This window comes from Nannospalax galili, unplaced genomic scaffold (genome assembly GCF_000622305.1).
Source record: "Nannospalax galili isolate Female #2095 unplaced genomic scaffold, S.galili_v1.0 scaffold188, whole genome shotgun sequence".
NCBI classification, from domain to species: Eukaryota; Metazoa; Chordata; class Mammalia; order Rodentia; family Spalacidae; genus Nannospalax; species Nannospalax galili.
This window is the reverse complement of record NW_008360325.1, coordinates 2,027,334-2,047,402: the sequence shown is the minus strand read 5'-3', so window position 1 is coordinate 2,047,402 and position 20,069 is coordinate 2,027,334. Positions and strand designations below refer to the sequence as shown.

The following is a 20,069-nucleotide window of genomic DNA, read 5'->3' as shown; positions in this document are numbered from 1 at the left end:
GGTTGTGGTGGAGCTGTGACTTGGGCTGGGAGCTTACTGTGTCTCCTGTGCACAGGTGGTGGGCCTTAATTTCTCCAGCGCCACTACACCAGAGCTCCTGCTGAAGACCTTCGACCACTACTGCGAGTATAGGCGCACGCCCAACGGTGTCGTTCTGGCTCCCGTTCAGCTTGGAAAGTGGCTGGTCCTGTTCTGTGATGAAATCAACTTGCCAGATATGGACAAATACGGCACACAGAGGGTCATATCCTTCATCAGACAGGTGTGTGCTCACTGGCAGTCCTCTGTCCCCATAGTGTCTGTGCTTCACATTTTGCTCCTAATGGTTGTACCCTCCTTTCCTCCAGATGGTGGAGCATGGAGGCTTTTATCGTACCTCAGACCAAACGTGGGTGAAGCTAGAGAGAATCCAGTTTGTTGGGGCTTGTAATCCACCCACTGACCCTGGGAGAAAGCCCCTGTCACACAGGTAAGCAAAACACACACACACATACACACACACACACGCACACACGCATGCACACACGCACACGTGTGCCCGACTCCAGGATTGCTGTGCAGCATAGCAGGAATAACAAAAATATAAAAAGTTTGCCAGATGACTCAGTAGGTAAAGGTGCTTCCCACCAAGTCTGATGACCTGTGTTCCATCCCTGGGATCCACATGGTGGAAGGAATAAAGCATTGCTTATCAACGTCTCCTCTTGGGTAATTTGCCCTGTGCTGTGGGTAACTAGAGAACTATATTAAAGACAAAAACATAAGTAGCTAGGCAAGGTGGTACATAGCTGTAATCTAGACCTTACAGGCTGAAGACCCAGACTCTAAGGCCACCTGAGCTGCAGAGTGAGACTCTGACTCAAAACCCTTTTTAAAATAAAGCATGAGGCCTGGAGAGACAGATCCACAATTCAGAGCACTGACTGCTGTTGCAGAGGACCCAGGTTCAAATCCCAGCATCCACATGGTGGCTAACAACCATCTGTAACTCCAGTTCCAGGGGATCTGGGATCTGACACTCTCTTATGACCTCTGCAGGCACTGGTACACTTACACACAAAAAATAAAGAGGATACTTTTTTTGTGTGTGTGTTTTTGGTTTTTTTTTTTTTTTTTTTTGGTCTTTTTGAGACAGGGTCTCCCTGTAGCCCCATCTGTCCTGGAACTCACTGTGTAGACCAGGCTGGCCTTGAACTCACAGCCATGTGTGGTAATGAGCTGCCTGACACTGATCTACAAAAAAAGGAGTGAGGCTGGCGTGAGCCTGGGTTCTTTGCTTGGTTCTTCAGGGCCTTTGCACCGCCTGTGGTGTATCAGATCCCAGCCCCAGCAGTGTGTGTGGCCTTTGCACCACCTGTGGGGCGGACAGGAAATGACAGTGACTCTGGGCTGCCATGCGTCCCTTGCTGAGAGTACTGAGTGTGGAGAGGGACTAAGCCCGGCTGTCCTTGCACAGGTTCCTGCGCCACGTGCCTGTCGTGTATGTGGATTACCCAGGACCCGCCTCCCTGACACAGATCTATGGCACCTTCAACCGAGCCATGCTGAGGCTCATCCCCTCCCTCCGGACCTATGCGGAACCGCTCACTGCTGCCATGGTGGAGTTCTACACCATGTCTCAGGTACCTGAAGTCTACGTAGTCCTCAGAAACGATTCCTCTGCAGCCAAAGAACCTGCTGAAAAACTGGTCTTCAGCTGTAATCCCAGTTCAGGAAGCTGAGGCAGGAAGGTTGCAGATTCAAGTCCTGCTTAGGCTATGAAACCACAGCCTGTCTACCCTGAGCATTTAAAAGCCACATGTAGCCGGGCGTGGTGGCACATGCCTTTAGTCCCAGCACTCTGGAGACAGACGCAGGGGATTCTCTGTGAGTTCAAGGACAGCCTGGTCTACATAGTGAGTTCCAGGGATAGCTGGGGCTCCAGGGAGACCCTGTCTCAAAAAGACCGAAAAATAAATAAATAAAAAACACATGTATGGGGCTGGCAAGATGGCTCAGCAGATAAAGGTGCTTGTTGCCAAGCCTGATGACCTGAGTTCAATGCTAGGGAACCAACATACTGGAAGGAAAAACTGATTCCCGAAAGTTGTCCTTTGATTTCCACGTGAGAGAGATGATAAGAAGTGAGAGAGAGAAGATAAATGTGAGTAATTTTTTTTTTTTAATTTAAAAACTGCATCAGTCTTGGCGTAATGGTGCACACCTTTGGTCCCAGGAGTTGAAGGCAGAGGCAAGTGGTTCTTGTCTTTGAGCCCATTTATATGATCTATGACGTTTATTGACTTACGTATATTGAACCATCCCTGCATCTCTGGGATAAAGCCGACTTGATCATGGTGGATGATCTTTTTGATGTGTGTCTGTATGCGGTTTGCAAGTATCTTGTTGAGAATTTTTGCATCTATGTTCATTAAGGATATGGGTCTATAGTTTTCTTTTTTGGTTGTATCTTTACCTGGCTTTGGTATTAGAGTGATGCTGGCTTCACAGAAGGAATTTGGAAGTTCTCTCTCTATTTCTATCTTTTTGAATAAATTAAGTAGTGTTGGATGCAGATCTTCTTTAAATGTCTGATAGAATTCTGCTGTAAATCCATTGGTCCTGGGCTATTTTTAGTCAGGAGGTTTTGTATTACTGTTTCAATTTATTTTTGTGTTATAGGTCTGTTTAAGCTGTTAATCTCTTCTTGGTTTAGTTTTGGTGGTTCCCATGCCTTTAGATATCCATCTATTTCTTTTAGGTTTTCAAATTTAGTAGCATATACGGTTTGAAAGTATTCCCTTATAACGTTCTGTATCTTTCTGGCGTCTGTCCGTGATGTGATGTTTTCATCTCTGATTTTGTTGATTTGGAGGTGCTCTTTCTTTCTTTCTATTGGCTAGCAGTCTGTCAATCTTGTTTATCTTTTCAGAGAATCAGCTCTTGGATTCCTTGATTCTTTGCATTGTTTTCTTTGTTTCAATTTCATTAATTTCTGCCCCGATTTTGGTTATTTCTTCTTGTCTGCTGGGTTTGGGTTTCATTTGTTGTTGCTTTTCAAGTGTCTTGAGTTTCAATGTTAAGTCATTTATTTGTGATCTTTCCAATTTTTTGATGTTCAGTGTGTCCCAGAGGTTTTGTTGTGTTGTATTGTCCTTTTCATTTTGTTCCAGGAATACTTTTATTTCTTTCTTAATTTCTCTTTTGACCCATTCATCATTCAGGAGTATGTTAAGTTCCATGTGTTCATGTGGTTACTAGGGTTTCTTCCAGTGTTGATTGTAAGCTTTATTGCATTGTGGCCTGATAGAATCCATGGAATTATTTCAATCTTTTTGTAGTTGTTGAGGTTTGTTTTGTTCCCCAGTATATGGTCAATTTTGGAGACGGTTCCACAGGGTGCTGAGTAGAAAGTATGTCCTTTGGTGCTTGGGTGGAATACTGGTAGATGTCTGTTAAGTCCATTTGATATATGGCATTGTTTAATTCAGATGTCTCTCTGTTGACTCTCTGCCCTGTTGACCTATCTAATGGAGACAGTGGGGTATTGAAGTTACCCACTATTAATGAGTTGGGATTACTCTGGGTCTTAAATTCCTGTAGCATTGTTTTTATGAAGTTGGGTGCATCAGTTTGGTGAATATATGTTAATGATCGTAATATCTTCTTGATGTATTGTTCCTTTGATCAGAATGAAGTGGCCATCTTTATCTCTTCTGATTAGTTTTAGTTTGAAGTCTATTTTGTCAGATATTAGAATTGGAATGCCTGCTTTTTTCTTAATACCATTTGCTTGATATATTTTTTTCCATCTTTTCACTTTAAGATAGTGTCTGCTCTTAAAAGTAAGACAAGTTTCTTGCAGACAACAAAAAGATGTTTTGTTTCTTAATCCATGCGGTGTCTTTTGATTGGGCAGTTCAGTCTGTTAATATTTAAAGTTATTAATGAAAGATGAGAATTGAATCTTGTCATTTTTATTTCCATTTACACTCATGATGTAGCTGTACTTTTTAAACCTTAAACCTTCATTGAATTTCTTTCCACAACCCTTTGGGTATAGTCATTCCTTCAGCTCTTTGTATTGCTTCCAGAACTCTCTGAAGGGCTGGTTTTGTAGACATGAACTCCTTTAGCCTATTTTTGTCATGGGAGATTTTTCTTTCCCCTTTGACTATAATAGCCATTTTGGCTGGGTATAGTAATCTGGGTTGGCACTTCTGGTCATTTAAAACTGGGAATACTTTGGTCCAGGCTCTTCTGGCTTTCATAGTTTGCACTGAAAAGTCAGCTGTAATCCTGATGGGTTTTCCTTCATATGTGACTTGTTGTTTCTCTTTTGCAGTTTTCAGTATTATCTCTTTGTTTTGTATGTTTAGTGTTTTTACTGTGGTGTGCGGTGGAGAGTTTCTTTTCTGGTCCTGTCTGCTTGGTGTTCTCTATGCTTCCTGTATTTGTATGGACATGTCTCTTTAATTTTGAGAAATTTTTTTCCATGATTCTGTTGAAGATCTGGTCCATGCCATTATCTTGGGATTCTTCTCCTTCCTGTATGCCTGTGATTCGTAAGTTTGGTCTTTTTATGATGTCACATAATTCCTGCATATTCTAGTCTTGTGATTTCTTAAATTTTTTATAATCTTTGCTTGAGTGGTCTAGTTCATCCACTTTATCTTCCGGTCTTGATACTCTGTTTTCCATTTCATCTACCCTATTGGTGAGGCTTTCTCCTGTCGTTTCTAATTGGCTTACTGAGTGTTTCACTTCCTTCTTCATTTCAGCCTGAGTATTCTTCAATATTTCTCTTTTCTGAATTCATTCAGAAGTTTAGCCCTATCTTCCTTCAGTTCTTTGATATCTTTGTTTGTGTGTTCTTTAAATTTACTAAATTCTTTTATCATGTTTACAATTGTTCTTTTGATCCATGTCCTTCATTATCTTTAGGGTGTTCTCATTGTACTCCTCTAGAGGACTATTGGTATTTGGTGGGGATATGTTATTTTGGTTTTTCATGTTATTTTTTCTTGGTGATTTTCTCTGTGACATGTGAATTTCTATTGTAGTTTCTGATTCTTATGTGAGACTCAAGCCTTCAAGTTTAGATCTGCTTCTTTTTGTAAACTTCATGTGTCTTTGTGGTTTACTTTTTGGGCATAAAAAGCTGGTTTGTCTAAGCTTCCGGTTCTCTCTTGATTTTATATTGCAGTGGCCAGATTGCTTTTGTCTTCAGGAGTTCCCCCAGAGGCCCAAGTTTTAGATGAGGAGCAGATGCTGAGAGGCTTTCTCCTAAGGTCTGGGTCTCTCCAGGAAAGATTTTGGCCTTAGGAATTTGGGGGTTGGACTGGCCTGGGAGCAGGGCCCAGAAAAGATGTTGGTCTAGGGCAGCTGGTGGCTGTGCCACTCAGAGATGCAAAGGGAAATGGCCACAGGAAGAGGCCCCAAGTGCTCCTGGGGACTGCACTGAGAAGCTGGGTTCGTCTGGATGAAAAGGATTAGGAAGCAGAAAGTCAGCCCTGGTGTCCAAGAAAGAGGCTGGCAGGTTGTGGAGCCCAGGGAAACAGAGGGAGGTAAAGGTGGGGCCAGGCCCCAAGGGCTCCTGGGAGAGAGGCTGGCTGGTTGTGGGGACCAGGGAAGCAGAGGGAGGTGAGGGCGGGGCCAGGCCCAGAGGGCTCCTGGAGACCTGATAAGGAACTGAGTTGGTCTGGATGCACAGGATCAGGAAGCAGTGGTGGTTCCCCCAGTGTCTCAGGCACCAAGACAAGAAATGGGACAGGACCCAGGCTAGAAAAAATGGCGGGGGAGATGGGAGAGTGAATGAGGCTGGGGGAGTCAAGGCGCGGAGGGCATGATCACCTTACTCCAGAGAGAGGCCTGCAGGTCGTTTAAGTATTTTTTTAAGCATATTTTGGAGTTTTATTGTATAAACACTTAAATTAAGGGGCCTGGAGAGATGGCTCAGCATTTAAGAGCACTGGCTGCTTTTGCAGAGGACCCGAGTTCTGTTTCCAGTGCCCTCTTCTGACTACTGTCAGCATTGCACACATGCGGGCAATACACTCACACACATAAAATAAAAATGATAAAATATTTTTTTAAAAAACACATAAATCTTAGTTTCTGTTTAGGATAGAGTCTTTCTTTTTAAAATCGTGTCCGAGGCTGACCTGGGATTCGTTGTTATGTAGTAAAAGAGGACCTTGAACTTCTCATCCTTCTGCCTCTACCTCCCAAGTGCAGATTCCAGTTGTGTACCCATTCCTGGTCTGTGCCTTTAACATGAAGTGAAAAGCTGGGATAAATTGAATTTTGTACAATTATAGGTTTTTGTGTGTTTTGGGGGAGGGGGATTGGAAAGGGGGACTTGGATTTCTTATTTTCCTTTGTATTTTTGTTGTGGTGGTAGTTTTGTTTTTTGTGGGGTTTTTTTTGGTCTTTTTGAAACAGGGTCTTCTTGTAGCCCCAGCTGGCCTTGAACTCACAGAGATCCACCTGCCTCTGCCTCCAAAGTGCTGAGACTACAGGCATGTGCCACCACGCCCGGCTTTAGGTTTACTGGTTTTTACCAGTCTTGGAAATGGAGTCCAGGGCCTCACACCTGTTGGGCACTAAGCACTAAGTATAGCACTAAGTGATGGAGCACTAAGCCACACCAACTTAGTTGTTTCAACTTTTAAGGACGTTTACTAGTTCATCTTTAATTTAAAGAATCTATATCTGGATTATTCTTCCTTAATATGAAAACATTTTACAGTATTTACCTCTGGACTGCTTTCTCATGTCATCAGATGTTTATGTAAACGTCCATTTTCTCCTACAGGAGAGGTTCACTCAGGACACACAGCCACACTACATCTACTCACCCCGTGAGATGACTAGATGGGTGAGAGGAATCTTTGAAGCACTTCGACCCCTGGAGACGCTGCCTGTTGAAGGCCTCATTCGCATTTGGGCACATGAAGCACTCCGCCTCTTCCAAGATAGGTAAAGGAGCCAAAGATCTCCCCTGCTTTGCCTCCTGTGACCATCTGTGTCAGTATCCCTACGAGGCTGGCCCCACCCATGCAGGAGCTAGGCTCAGAGCTCATCTTGACAGCAATGGATGCCTTACATCTTGACACGGATTTGACATGGGTCGCAGCTACCGTCAGTATAACTGGTCTTGGTGCCCTGGGTTCCCCCATGTTGCCTGCTGCTGTATGACTGGGCAAGGCATTTCCCTGAACCTTGAACTGACCTCTCTCCCTCCCCTCCCTCCTTGTGCCTCCCAGCAGCTCCATAGTGTGCAACCCTGATCTGCTGTCCTTCCTACCCTAATCCCTGTTTTCAGCCCCAGCTTTTTTCTTACCCAGTGGCCCCTCCCGTTAGCTTCTGTGCTCCAAGTTAAGTGGCCATGGCCAAAAAGGAACTGGTGGGGCCAGGTGATGAGGTGTGGTGGGGCCAGGTGATGAGGTGGGTTGTGGGAGGCCCTCTAGTTGAGACACAGCAGTGAAGTCTCACAGGAAAGAGTTGCTTCTCCTGCCTTTCAGAGAATCTTGAATCTTGGAAATTATGGACTGTTATCAGATTTTTTTGGTCTTTTTGAGACAGGGTCTCCCTGTAGCTTGAGCTGTCCTGGAACTCACTATGTAGACCAGGCTGGTCTTGAACTCACAGAGATCCACCTGCCTCTGCCTCCCGAGTGCTGGGACTACAGGTGTGTGCCACCATGCCCGCCTTATTTTTTTATTTATTTATTTTTTTTGATGCAATCTTTATGGTCCCGTCAGTCTAGCCTTCTTTTTAAAAAATGCTGATTTTTCTCCCTCATCCTGACCTGACTTTTTTCTCTGTCTTTCATGTCTTCAGTCTTGTGTATTTCAGTATTAAAACTCTTCAGTTGTATTTTGGGCTTCTTTTATAGTCATGAAATTAACTCTCACCTTAAAGCAATCCCCTTGTCTTAGCATCCCGAATGCCGGCCTTTTAGGACTTAAGGCACCATGCCCATCTCAGCGATACATCTTACCTGGTTTACTTAAAGCAGTGCAGCACCACAGTGTCTGATGTAGAGCTGTCAGAGACAGCCCACTATTGGAGGCTGCAGAGAGGGGCAGGCAGGAAGGACTGCAGGGCAGGTGGAAATGGGGTTTCCTGAGGTGATCTGTCTGCAGAGGACATGGTCCCAGCAGGACAGTTCCTCTGACCTCTCAGAATCCCAGGTTTAGGCTGTGGTTAACATTTAGTGACAGTGTCTCCCAGGGAGAATGCAAGGCAGATGGTTCCCTGCAGACTTGAAGAGCAGTGAGCCTTGTCAGTTCCCTCTGGACCAGTCAGTTCCCCTGAAGCTTTTACCTGTGCTCTACAGAAGTCTTCAAAGGCAGTTTCCTCTTAGAGGATGGTTTATAAACCACTGTCCTTGGACTTCTTGGTTCCTACCAAGTTGCCTTTTAAGAAGATGCTTTAGGGGGTGGAGCAATGTCCCAGTGGTTAAAAGTGCTGACTGCTCTTGCAGAGGACCAAGGTTCAATTCCCAGCACCCACCTGGGGACTCACAACTGTCGATAATTCCCGTTCCAGGGTATCCAGTGCCCTCTTCTGACCTCCTTGGGCATTGTACAACACAGATGCACCTACCTACATGCAGGCAATAAACTCATACACATAAAATAAAAATAATAAATTTTTGTTTAAAAAAAGAAGATACTTTAAGGGATGAATGAGGAGAGGCTAAGAAAATGAGAGACAAACCAGGTACAGCGTGGTCCCAGCCTAGAATCACAGCATAAAGAAGGTCAAGTCAGAAGTTCAAGGTCATCCATGGCAATATGATGAGTTTGAGGCCAGCCTGGCTACAAGAGACCATGTCTTTTAAGAAGGGAAAGGAGAGTGCAGGGTGTGCACAACCTTGACGTTGTTAGGCTTCTACTGCTTTGGGCAAAGCCTTCGTCATGTGAACTAGCTTCACTCTTTCTATTTTTTTTCGGTCTTTTTGAGACAGGGTCTTTCTGCAGCCCCAGCTGTCCTGGAACTCATTATGTAGACCAGGCTGGCCTTGAACTCACAGAGATCCACCTGCCTCTGCCTCCCGAGTGCTGGGATTAAAGGCGCGTGCCACCACGCCCGGCTCAGCTTCATTCTTTCTAACAACAAAATTATAGCTATTACGGGATACTAGAGAAAGAAATTTATATTTAAACTCAAACAGTAGCAATTGTGCATATAAATACACCTGTAAAATCCCAGCGCTTAGGAAGCTGAGGCAGGAGGATCATGAGTTCAAGACTAACCTGGTTACAGAGTGAGGTTCTGCCTCAAAATGCATGCACATACACTCTCACACCCCAAAAAGAAAAAAGTGCATAGGTGATTACATACTTGGCTTCTCAGAAGGCCCCTACTCCTCAGGGTACCTCAGGACACCTCAGGGCACCTCAGGACACCTCAGGGCACCTCAGGACACCTCAGGACTCCTCAGGGCACCTCAGGACTCCTCAGGGTACCTCAGGACTCCTCAGGACTCCTCAGGGTACCTCAGGACTCCTCAGGGCACCTCAGGACTCCTCAGGGCACCTCAGGACTCCTCAGGACTCCCCAGGACAACAGTGCACGTTCCTGCTTCATTGACTTATTTTGTTGTTTGATGTTGTATTTATTTTTATTTTGTGAGTATGAGTGTTTTATCTGCATTCATGTTAAGTGTGTTCAGTGCTCATGGAGGCCAAAAGAGGGCATCAGATCCCCTGGAGCTGGAGTTGAAGAGAGTTGCTGGGTGCTGGGTACTGACCCAGGTCCTCGGCAAGAGCGGCCAGTGCTCTTAACTGCTGAGCCATCTCTCCAGCCCCACGTTTTCATTTCTTAAATCAACTATCTTTAATGTCATGGTGCCAAAGTTCTGCAAGTTTTCACATTTAGCATCACAATAGCATATTGCTTAAGCCATCCTGAGTCCAGTCCCCATTTCCTCTAGTTGTAGTAGCAAAAACTGAGTGATGAAGACCACTCTCCACCCTGCCACACAGGCTACCCTCCCCCAGGCCTCCGTGGCTGTAACACACATGCTGCTCTTTTGGTGACAGGCTGGTGGAGGATGAGGAGCGGCGCTGGACTGACGAGAACATCGACATGGTGGCTCTGAAGCACTTCCCTAACATAGACAAGGAGAAAGCAATGAGCCGGCCCATCCTGTACAGCAACTGGCTGTCAAAGGTAACACATCTACACTGCTCCACAGACACTTGGTCGTCTGTCCCCTTAATTAGATTATCCTGTCTATAGCTCAGTCGGCCAAGTGCTTGCCTTGCATGCATGAGCCATGAGCTCCATCCCTAACTCCACACACAGAATATCATAGTTGCAGCAGTGAGCACGGAGCATTTATATTCTTTGGTGTCCTGTGAGGCACTTGGCTGGCCCAGCCTCTCGCTGTGGTCTGCTATTTGTAGTGACCAAAGCAGAAGCAGTGGTCAACAGCTGGGAGGATGCCTCTGCATGGGCAGTTGTGAATGGTTTGTAGAAAATACTAATTCCAAAATGCTAACCTGCAGTGACATTTCCAAACTAGCTGTGAGCTGTCCTTTTCCTATGAAAAGGATGAGGACTTTCCAAAGTTGGTGTCGATGCACATTTCGTGCAGAAATCACTGCTGATGCAGGGAAGTGCAGAAACGTCCTGTAGGGCACTCATGCTCTGACAGCAAGAGGAAGATGGCCTCTCATGGGACGGTCTGACAAGTGACCTGTGCATTGAGTCTGAAGAATCATAAACTGGGCTGGGGTTGTAGCTCAGTGGCAGAGGGCTTGCCTAAAACATTAGACCTTGAGTTCCATCCCCAATGCTATCCCCAGAGCACACATGTGAGCCTAGCTACCTCGGAGGCAAAGGCAAGCGGACCCCTTGAGCCCAGGAGTTCAAGGCTAGCCAAGACAACATAATGAGTGTCCATCTCAAAAAAACAAAACAAAAAACAGCATTCTTCATATCAAGCAGGGCCTGCCGGGCAGAGGGCTGACCGCAGCTAGAAACAGCAAAGTAGGTTGCTCAGTGTCACTGGAACTTTCTGGATACTGGACTCTGGCCCGTCCTTTTGTGTGGAGGAAGCACTCAGTGGTCTGCTTTCTTACTCTTTGTGGGATCTTCTGAAGAACAAGCCTTCTTGTCAGTTACCCACCTTGAATTGGTCTGGGGCGCTGTGAGCCTCGGGTGGCCTGCACACACCCCGTCCACCCTCATTGCCGCAGCACAGTGTGGTGTCCTTTGTGCTGCAGCGTCACCATCACACTAGGCTTCCCTGTGCACGGGTCTGTCTTCCAGCTCTGCCGTCTGTTCTCGTGGTCCTAGTGGTAGTAGTACAGGCCCTCACGCCTGGTTCTTCATGAGAATCTTGACCTTTCTCAGCTCTCTTCTTCCAAATGAAAGTTGCACCAAGAGCACCACCACCCACCTTTGAGGCTGGGATAGGACTGCATCGAGCATGTCAGTGGGTTCGGATGAAAGTTCTACAGTACTGTGTTACAAAAATGCTATCTTACTGCATTTTCAACAGTTTCTTCAGTGTATATAGAAATGCAATGTGTTCTAGTAGTACAGATGGTTTCTTCTAAGTAATATGTGTTACCTTTTTAAATTAGGATTACATCCCAGTGGACCAGGAAGAGCTAAGAGATTATGTCAAAGCTAGGCTAAAAGTCTTCTACGAAGAAGAACTTGATGTTCCCTTGGTCTTGTTCAATGAAGTACTTGACCACGTGCTCAGGATTGACAGGTGGGCTTTCGTCGTTGCTACCACAGTCCTCCTCATAGCTAAGCTGGTGTTTGCCAGGCACACCAGGCCTCGTGCTGTCCTTCCCACAGTCCTTGGCTTCTGCCAAGCGCCTTCACCTTCTCTTCTTTCTCAGTCCAGCTTGACTGTCCTAGACCTTTACTCCAAGAACATCTCTTCCTCCCCAACACAAGGCCTCCGGATAGAACCGGGTTCATCTCTCTCATGTCATCGGAAAGCCTAGAAGGCAGATCCGTGTCTTACTGATCTTTACATCCCCTCTGGACATGACAAATAACAACTGTTCAGATGTTTTAATGTATAGCTTCAAGTTCCAACATAGTTAAAATGTGAACACAGTCCTGAAAAATTGTGGGCATGAGTGGCAGATGGGAAGCAGGCGTATAAGCCTTAAGGTTTACCAGCTGTGATGATGTTTCAGAATATTCCGACAGCCTCAAGGCCACCTGCTCCTGATTGGTGTTAGTGGAGCGGGAAAAACCACCCTGTCTCGTTTCGTCGCCTGGATGAACGGTTTGAGTGTGTACCAGATTAAGGTGGGTCTGTTGGCAGCCTCTTAGTCTCTTGATTCCTACATATGGTTAAGTGAGAAAAGCCTTACTGACTTGGACTGCTTCCGTAGGTCCATAGGAAATATACAGGCGAAGACTTTGATGAAGATCTTCGGACAGTATTGAGACGTTCTGGCTGTAAAAATGAAAAGATAGCGTTCATAATGGATGAATCCAATGTCTTGGATTCTGGATTCCTGGAGCGGATGAATACCCTTCTGGCCAATGGAGAGGTAACGGAGTGGTGTGTTGCATTGTTACTTAGCATTGAGGTATAAGAACGAGGAAGCCACTGTGAGTGCTATTCCCCCCCAGGTTCCCGGGCTCTTTGAGGGAGATGAGTATGCCACTCTGATGACTCAGTGCAAAGAGGGGGCACAGAAGGAAGGCCTGATGCTGGACTCCCACGAGGAGCTCTACAAGTGGTTCACCAGCCAGGTCATCCGCAACTTGCATGTGGTCTTCACCATGAACCCATCCTCAGAGGGGCTCAAGGACCGGGCAGCCACTTCGCCAGCCCTTTTCAACAGGTAATGCTGACCTTTGCTGGCCTTGGGTCTCAGCATTCAGCCTCCCAAGCACAGACCCATTCCTGGGAGTGGTTTTGAGATGTGGGCATCTTTTTCAGGTGTGTGTTGAATTGGTTTGGAGACTGGTCCACTGAAGCCCTGTATCAGGTTGGCAAAGAATTCACCAGCAAAATGGACTTGGAGAAGCCAAATTACATCGTGCCAGACTACATGCCAGTTGTCTACGATAAGCTGCCCCAGCCACCATCACACCGGGAAGCCATCGTGAACAGCTGTGTGTTTGTTCACCAGACTCTTCACCAGGTGTGTTCAGTTTTAGTGGCATGAATTGTCCTGTCAATGGAAAGCTAAATTAGTTTACAGTTAAGAGCTGGGGAGCTCCACATCTGACCCTGTGCTGTCATGGCAAAGAAAGGGCTTTTTTCTCACCTCTTCAGTTAGAGGCTTGTCACCAGGCTCTGAGCTCTGAACCCTTTTCTGCCCTTAACACTAAGCACACAGGCTTGGGCGGGGGGGGGGGTGTTCATATTCCCCTTAGAGGGCTGGTGAGATGGTTCACTGGGTAAAGGCACTTGCCATGGAAACCTGACAACTTGAGTTCAGAACCCATGAGAACGCAAAAGGAGAAGACTGAGTCCTGGAAGTTGTCCTCTGACCTCCACACATGCACCGCGGCATGCATGCCTACTACATTATACACATACAGTGATTAAAATTTAAAAAGTAAATAAACAGGCTGGAGGTGGTATGCGTGCCTTTAGTTCCAGCGTTGGGGAGCCAGAGGCAGATAGTTCTCTGTGAGTGCAAGCCCAGCCTGGTCTACATAGGAGAGTCCAGACTAGCCAGGGCTGCAGGGAGACTCTGTCTCAAAAGTAAATAAATAGCCATAAGGTCAAAGGTTTTGCAGGCCGTAGGAGTCCCTGGTCCTACTACTTAGCACTGCCATTTAGTACCATATCCTCCATAGCCCACGTGGAAGCAGAGATGGCTCTTGCCAGTAACCCTTCGCCATGCTGCACTTTGGACTACACAGAGCAGACTGTGTCCTGCTGACCCTTGCTGTAGAAGCTTTCTAACAAGACAGTCTTGTCTCCTCCTCTCTACCAGGAAAACTTTGCAGCCTGTCACCTAGTTCTCCTGTGGGCCATCACAGTTTTCCTGCTCTGATAGCAGCCTTCCATCCAGCAACCAGAGCCATTTATCACATAAAACCCATGTATATTCTTTTACATATGTTTTATTTATTATTTCTATTTTATGTGTACGAGTGTATTGCCTGCATGCATGTAAGTGCACTTGTGTCATGCAGTGCCTGCAGTGGTCAGACAAGGGCATCAGATCTCCTGGAACTAGAGTCAGCCACCATGTGGGTGCTGAGAATCCAACATGGGTCTTCTGCAAGAGCAGCCAGTGCTCTTAACCACTGAGCCATCTCTCTGCCCTCCCCCCTACCCCATTTGTATTATTTTAGTACCATTGAAAATAAGCCAAAAAAAGGTAGAGCAGCTGGGCTCTCCCTTTGGTGAACATGCCTGTAATCCCAGCATACACTTGAGGGACTAAGACAGGAGGGTTTATGAGTTCCAGCCTGGGTTACACAGTGAGACCCTGTCTCAAAAACAAGAGGTGGGAAGGGGGGACCCAGGTTTCAGTTCCCAGCACCCAGATCACTGCTAACAGCAGTTCCTAACTCCAGTTCTGTGGGATCTGATGCCCTCTTCTGGCCTCTGTGGACATTGTACACACTTACACACATGCAGGCAAAACACTCATCCACATAAAAGTACATTTTTTGAAAAAAGAATAGCAATGCCTCTGAGATTGGCAACAACCCGTCTTCTCTTGTTGAGATCCAAGAAGAAGCTTCATGGTATGGGGGACTTTTTTGAGAGCCTGTAACTAGCTAAACTGAAGCCAGCTTGAGTGTTCTAACTCCTGAGGGCCAGGCCCATTCGCCATGTCAACCTGTAGTGTAAGGAAACGGGAGAGTTGAGGTTTTTGAGGTCAAGTCTGAGGTGTGCCGGGCTAACTTTCTTCTAAAGGCTAATGCTCGCTTGGCAAAGCGAGGAGGCAGAACCATGGCCATCACGCCTCGCCACTACCTGGACTTCATCAACCACTACGCCAACCTTTTCCATGAGAAGCGCAGTGAGCTGGAGGAACAGCAGATGCACCTGAACGTTGGGCTTCGGAAAATCAAAGAAACCGTCGACCAGGTAGGGCAGGGGCAGAAGCCTCATCCTGGCCCTGGTACAGTGAAGGCCCATGGTGCAGTGTGGACCCGAGTAGGTACTTGCTACGTGTTTCTCTGTTCCCAGTGTGGTTTTTGTTCTTCAGGTGGAAGAACTGCGCCGTGACCTGAGAATAAAGAGCCAGGAGCTGGAAGTAAAGAATGCAGCAGCCAATGACAAGCTGAAGAAGATGGTGAAAGACCAGCAAGAGGCTGAGAAGAAAAAGGTGTGTGCCTCTTCTGTCCGGGGAGCTGGGCTGTGCACCTGTGCCTCTGTTCTGTCCGGGGAGCTGGGTTGTGCAGCTGTGCCTCTGTCTGGGGAGCTGGGCTGTGCACCTGTGCCTCTGTTCTGTCCGGGGAGCTGGGTTGTGCAGCTGTGCCTCTGTCTGGGGAGCTGGGCTGTGCACCTGTGCCTCTGTTCTGTCCGGGGAGCTGGGTTGTGCACCTGTGCCTCTGTTCTGTCCGGGGAGCTGGGCTGCGTAGGTGCAGCCACTGATAGTGCAGAAGGCTTGGTTTGAAATGGGCTCAGATTTTGATGGGCTGGGAGTCGGGGAGTGGGGTGAGGAAGTGTAGGTGAGTATGTAAGGGGGGGATTGTCTATGGGTGTGCTGTACATGTGTCTGTAGGGTGTGTGCTATGTATGTATGGTGTGGGTGGGGGGGATGGGTACATGTATGTGGGGGTGAGGGGTGTGTGTGTGAATGGGAAGTGTGTTTGTATGTATGTGTGGTATGTATATGTGTATACTGGCAGATGAGCTATCTAGGGTTCATTTAGTGAGTTCAGTAGTGCTCACGCATGTATACCTGCACCATCTTTGCTCTCTAGGTCATGAGTCAAGAGATCCAGGAGCAGCTGCACAAACAGCAGGAAGTGATTGCAGATAAGCAGATGAGTGTCAAGGAAGATCTCGATAAAGTGGAGCCTGCTGTCATCGAGGCACAGAATGGTATGTGAATGCTGCAGGGGCTGGGCTTGGCGCGTCACTGGGGACCTTGGCTGGCAGACGTTGGGCTTCCTGTTGGGTCAGAGTCTGTTTCTGAAAGTGCTGTGAGCGAACATCAGGAACCTTTTCTAAATACTGAAAATTGTCTCCATGTCCTTCAGCAAAACTGTAGTAGAACCTGCATTTGCTGTAGGGAAACTGTTCTTGTAGGAGAAAACTAGCAAAAATAAGCTTTATGTCTCGCTGAGCTTGGGGGCGCAAGCCTGTAATTGCAGCTGCTAGTGGGCTGAGGCAGGAGGGTGTCTTATCTCAAAAAAGTAAGACATGGGCTAGAGAGATGGTTCAGCAGTTAAGAGCATTGACTGCTCTTGCAGAAGAGCCAGGTTTGGTTACCATCACCTATGTGGTAGCTCACAGCTGTCTGGAACTTATGCTCCAGAAAATCCAATACCCTCTTCTCCCCCCAATCCCCCCAGGCCTTCCACACATGCAAACACTCATATATGCCTTTAGTCCCAGTACTAGGCAGAGGTAGGAGGATCTCTGTGAGTTCAAGGCCACCCTGGTCTACATAGTGAGTTCCAGACCAGCTGGGGCTCCAGGGAGACTCTGTCTCAAAAAGACCAAAATAAATAAAGTGTAAAAAGTAGGCTGAGATGTAGCTAGCTCAGAGTCAGAGCCTTTGCCTAGCGTATACTTCATCCTTAGCACTGGAAAAAAATTACATTGCTATACTGTTTTGGAGTTTTTCGGCAAGGTAGATTTTTCTGTGTTTTGTTTTGTTTTTGGACAGGGTCTCTGTGCTTCCCAGTCTAGCCTTGGACCTGTAGTCTTCTCCCTCAGCTTCCTGAGAGCTGCACTTACACACCTGCACCACCATGCCTGGTGCTGTACGTTTTTAACAGATTTGTTGCTAGCTACATAAAATGCTGTTTATCTGTCCCTGACTTGAATTTTGTGATAACTGAATACTGATGACACTGTCCACTCTTCCTCTGTTTCTTTTTTTCTTTTAGCTTTTTATTTTACTTTATTTTGGTCTGAGACAGGGTCTCCCTGTAGCCCCAGCTGGTCTGGAACTTACTGTGTAGGCCAGGCTGGCCTTGAACTCACACCCAGCTATTTTTACTGTATGTTATGAGTGTTTTACCTGCATGTATGTAAGCACACCACATGGGTGGTTGGTGCTTACAGAGGACGGGTATTAGCCACCATGTGGGTGCTGTGACCTGAACCTGGGTCCTCTGGAAGAGCAGAAAGTGCTCTTAACCACTGAGCCATCTCTCTAGCCCCTCTTCCTCCATTCCTAACATGGCTATAAAATACTACAGAGCGGGGCACCCACATTAGTTTGTCATTTACCCAGTCATCAAGAGTGGCCTGTGCTCCCTTCTTGCCCACTTGTGCTCTGTCTCTGATGGCCTCGTTATTCCAGTTTTCATACCGTACCTCGAGGGCTATGAAAATCACCACCTAAGCTCTACATTTATTTACACGCAGAGTTAGAGATCAATGAGAACTCCATTTCATTTTCTACTACTGAGTAAGTAAAAGTACCTTACTAAAACTTCAGGCTAAAAACTGCATTTTGATTTATATAAAAGGCATTTATTTGCCCCTTTTTAGAACCTTTCATGTGTTACATTTTTACCCAATCCATCAGAAAACTTTAAATTGTAGCAGAATGAAAATATATTTTGCGGGGCTGGAGAGATGGCTCAGCAGTTAAGAGCACTGACTGTTCTTACAGTCAGACCCCTGTTCAAGTCCCAGCACCCACATGGTGGTAACAACCATCCATAACTCCAGCTTCAGGGGCTCCAAAGCCCTCTTCTGACCTCCTCGAGCATTGCAGGACACAGATGCACCTACCTACATGCAGGCAATACACTCATACACATAAATAATTTTTAAAAAAATAAAATTTTAAAAACATTCTTTTTTTGAAGTTGTGTTAAGTAAAACACCATGCTTTTCAAGGATTAGTAATTTAGGCTGAGTGACATAAGGTATGCTTAGTTATTTAAAAGAGCAACCACTTCCACTGCTCAGAGGATTTGAGACAGAAACTTGACTCTCTTCAGCCTTTCTGAGTCCTTTCTCTAAGTGGAGCATGAGCCCTGGCAGCCGCAGTGTGGCTGGCGCTGGTTCTCCCCTCAGTACGCTGTCCCTCTTCCACACCTGCCCAGCCGTGAAGTCCATCAAGAAGCAGCACCTGGTGGAGGTGCGGTCCATGGCCAACCCTCCTGCCGCTGTGAAGCTGGCGCTCGAATCCATCTGCCTGTTGCTGGGCGAGAGCACCACAGACTGGAAGCAGATCCGCTCCATCATCATGCGCGAGAACTTCATCCCCACCATCGTCAACTTCTCCGCAGAGGAGATCAGGTAAGGCAGCTACTGCCGCAGTTGGAAAGATATGGTCAGGTTTTGGGAGGCTCCCTGTCCTCTTGTGGCAGTTTGAGGCTGACATTTTCCAGAAGAGCTGCTTGGTGGTCTCTAAAGGGTACGTTGTCTAACTAGAAGGCAGCATGGGTTATACTAATCCTACAGACACTTTTCTAGGCCATTGGCTCTTGAGAAAAGGTCAGAGTTCTCCCCTACACATAGTTCTGATCTCACCTCTGCCAGGAGTCTGCTCCATCCCTACAGCCCTTCCTGAAGCAGAGCAACAGTCTTCTGTTTTCTACCCAAACTGGCTACCACTCTGCAGTGTTGAGAGGCCTGAGCTAGAAGCTCGAAGAGCCCACACTCTGCAGCATGTCAGCTTCACTTGGGAACCGGGGCTCAGCCAGTGTCAACCAGGAACAGCGAGGTGGCAGCTGGCTCTAGGCCTTTACACCCGCGTTTCCTGAAAACTTGCTGCTTTTATTCTGTGCGCGCTTAAAACTGAAATTCCTCTCATAGTGATGCCATAAGGGAGAAGATGAAGAAAAACTACATGTCTAATCCCAGCTACAACTATGAAATCGTCAACCGGGCCTCCCTGGCTTGTGGTCCCATGGTGAAATGGGCAATCGCACAGGTAACTGCACAGCTGGCCCTATGCTGGGGCTGACTTAGGATCTTCTAAGTTTTTACTTCTCTTGTTTTCTGCGATTCTGGGGGTTGGTTGGTTGGTTTTTGAAGCTCAAGGACAATTTTATTCTGGTGAAGAGAAAGTAGTACAGGTCAGATGGAAATCCTGGTAGCCACCAGGAGGAGATGGAGGGGAAAAGTTCTGCCTTTGGGTTCAGCAAGGACTAGAAGTAGGCTTACTAAGCTTAAGAGCACTCCCAGGAATGGATGTAGATGCTGAGCTGAGGGAAGAGCCTAGAAGGCCGGGGGTGGGGGGTTGTAATTGTATCGTGTGTGTATAGGGGCAGCGGCGTGTGCGCATGTGCCATGGCATGCATGTGGAGGTCAGGACAACTTGTGGAGTCAGTTTTCTCCTTCCATCTTTATATGGGTTCCAGAATTGCATCTCTCCAGCCCCCTGTTGGTTTTTTTGAGATAGAGTCTCATTTTGTAGCCTTTGTAGCCTAGGCTGCCTCACACCAGTGGTAGCCATCCTCCTGCCTCACCCTCCCAAGTGCTAGGATTACAAGCATGAGCCACCATGCCTGGCATACAAATTCATGGGTTTTATTATGGCATTCCTTACACCAGGCGTGGTGGCGCACACTTTTAGTCCCAGCACTCCAGAGGTAGAGGCAGGTGGATCTCTGTGAGTTCCAGGACAGCTGGGGCTACAGGAAGACCCTGCCTCAAAAAGACCAAAAAAAAAAAAAAAAAAAAAAGTGCTTGGGTTTCATTATGGCATCTTACATATTTGTCAGTATTTTTTTGTTCCTGCATCACAATTCTGGCCTTGCCCTTCCCAGCTCAATTATGCAGATATGTTAAAGAGAGTGGAGCCCCTGCGCAATGAGCTGCAGAAGCTGGAGGACGATGCCAAGGACAACCAGCAGAAAGCCAATGAAGTGGAGCAGATGATCCGGGACCTGGAGGCCAGCATCGCCCGCTACAAGGAGGAGTATGCCGTCCTCATCTCAGAGGCCCAGGCCATCAAGGCCGACCTGGCGGCTGTGGAAGCAAA

The 20,069-nt window shown here is 46.9% G+C and overlaps 1 protein-coding gene across 1 annotated transcript in view; it reads left to right on the top strand.

The window, feature by feature from the left end:
* Positions 1-20,069, top strand: part of Dync1h1 (dynein cytoplasmic 1 heavy chain 1) — an 84,885-nt gene that overhangs the window by 50,747 nt on the left and 14,069 nt on the right. The window contains exons 39-54 of the mRNA XM_008825600.1: positions 56-262; positions 348-469; positions 1,457-1,622; positions 6,797-6,960; positions 10,035-10,164; positions 11,586-11,719; positions 12,159-12,273; positions 12,360-12,521; positions 12,604-12,818; positions 12,917-13,121; positions 14,861-15,034; positions 15,156-15,275; positions 15,877-15,997; positions 18,184-18,379; positions 18,899-19,016; positions 19,855-20,069. The exon at positions 19,855-20,069 is cut by the window's right edge and continues 1 nt beyond it. Of these exons, the coding sequence (XP_008823822.1) occupies positions 56-262; positions 348-469; positions 1,457-1,622; positions 6,797-6,960; positions 10,035-10,164; positions 11,586-11,719; positions 12,159-12,273; positions 12,360-12,521; positions 12,604-12,818; positions 12,917-13,121; positions 14,861-15,034; positions 15,156-15,275; positions 15,877-15,997; positions 18,184-18,379; positions 18,899-19,016; positions 19,855-20,069 (2,564 nt within the window). The remainder of the gene's footprint in view (positions 1-55; positions 263-347; positions 470-1,456; positions 1,623-6,796; positions 6,961-10,034; positions 10,165-11,585; positions 11,720-12,158; positions 12,274-12,359; positions 12,522-12,603; positions 12,819-12,916; positions 13,122-14,860; positions 15,035-15,155; positions 15,276-15,876; positions 15,998-18,183; positions 18,380-18,898; positions 19,017-19,854) is intronic.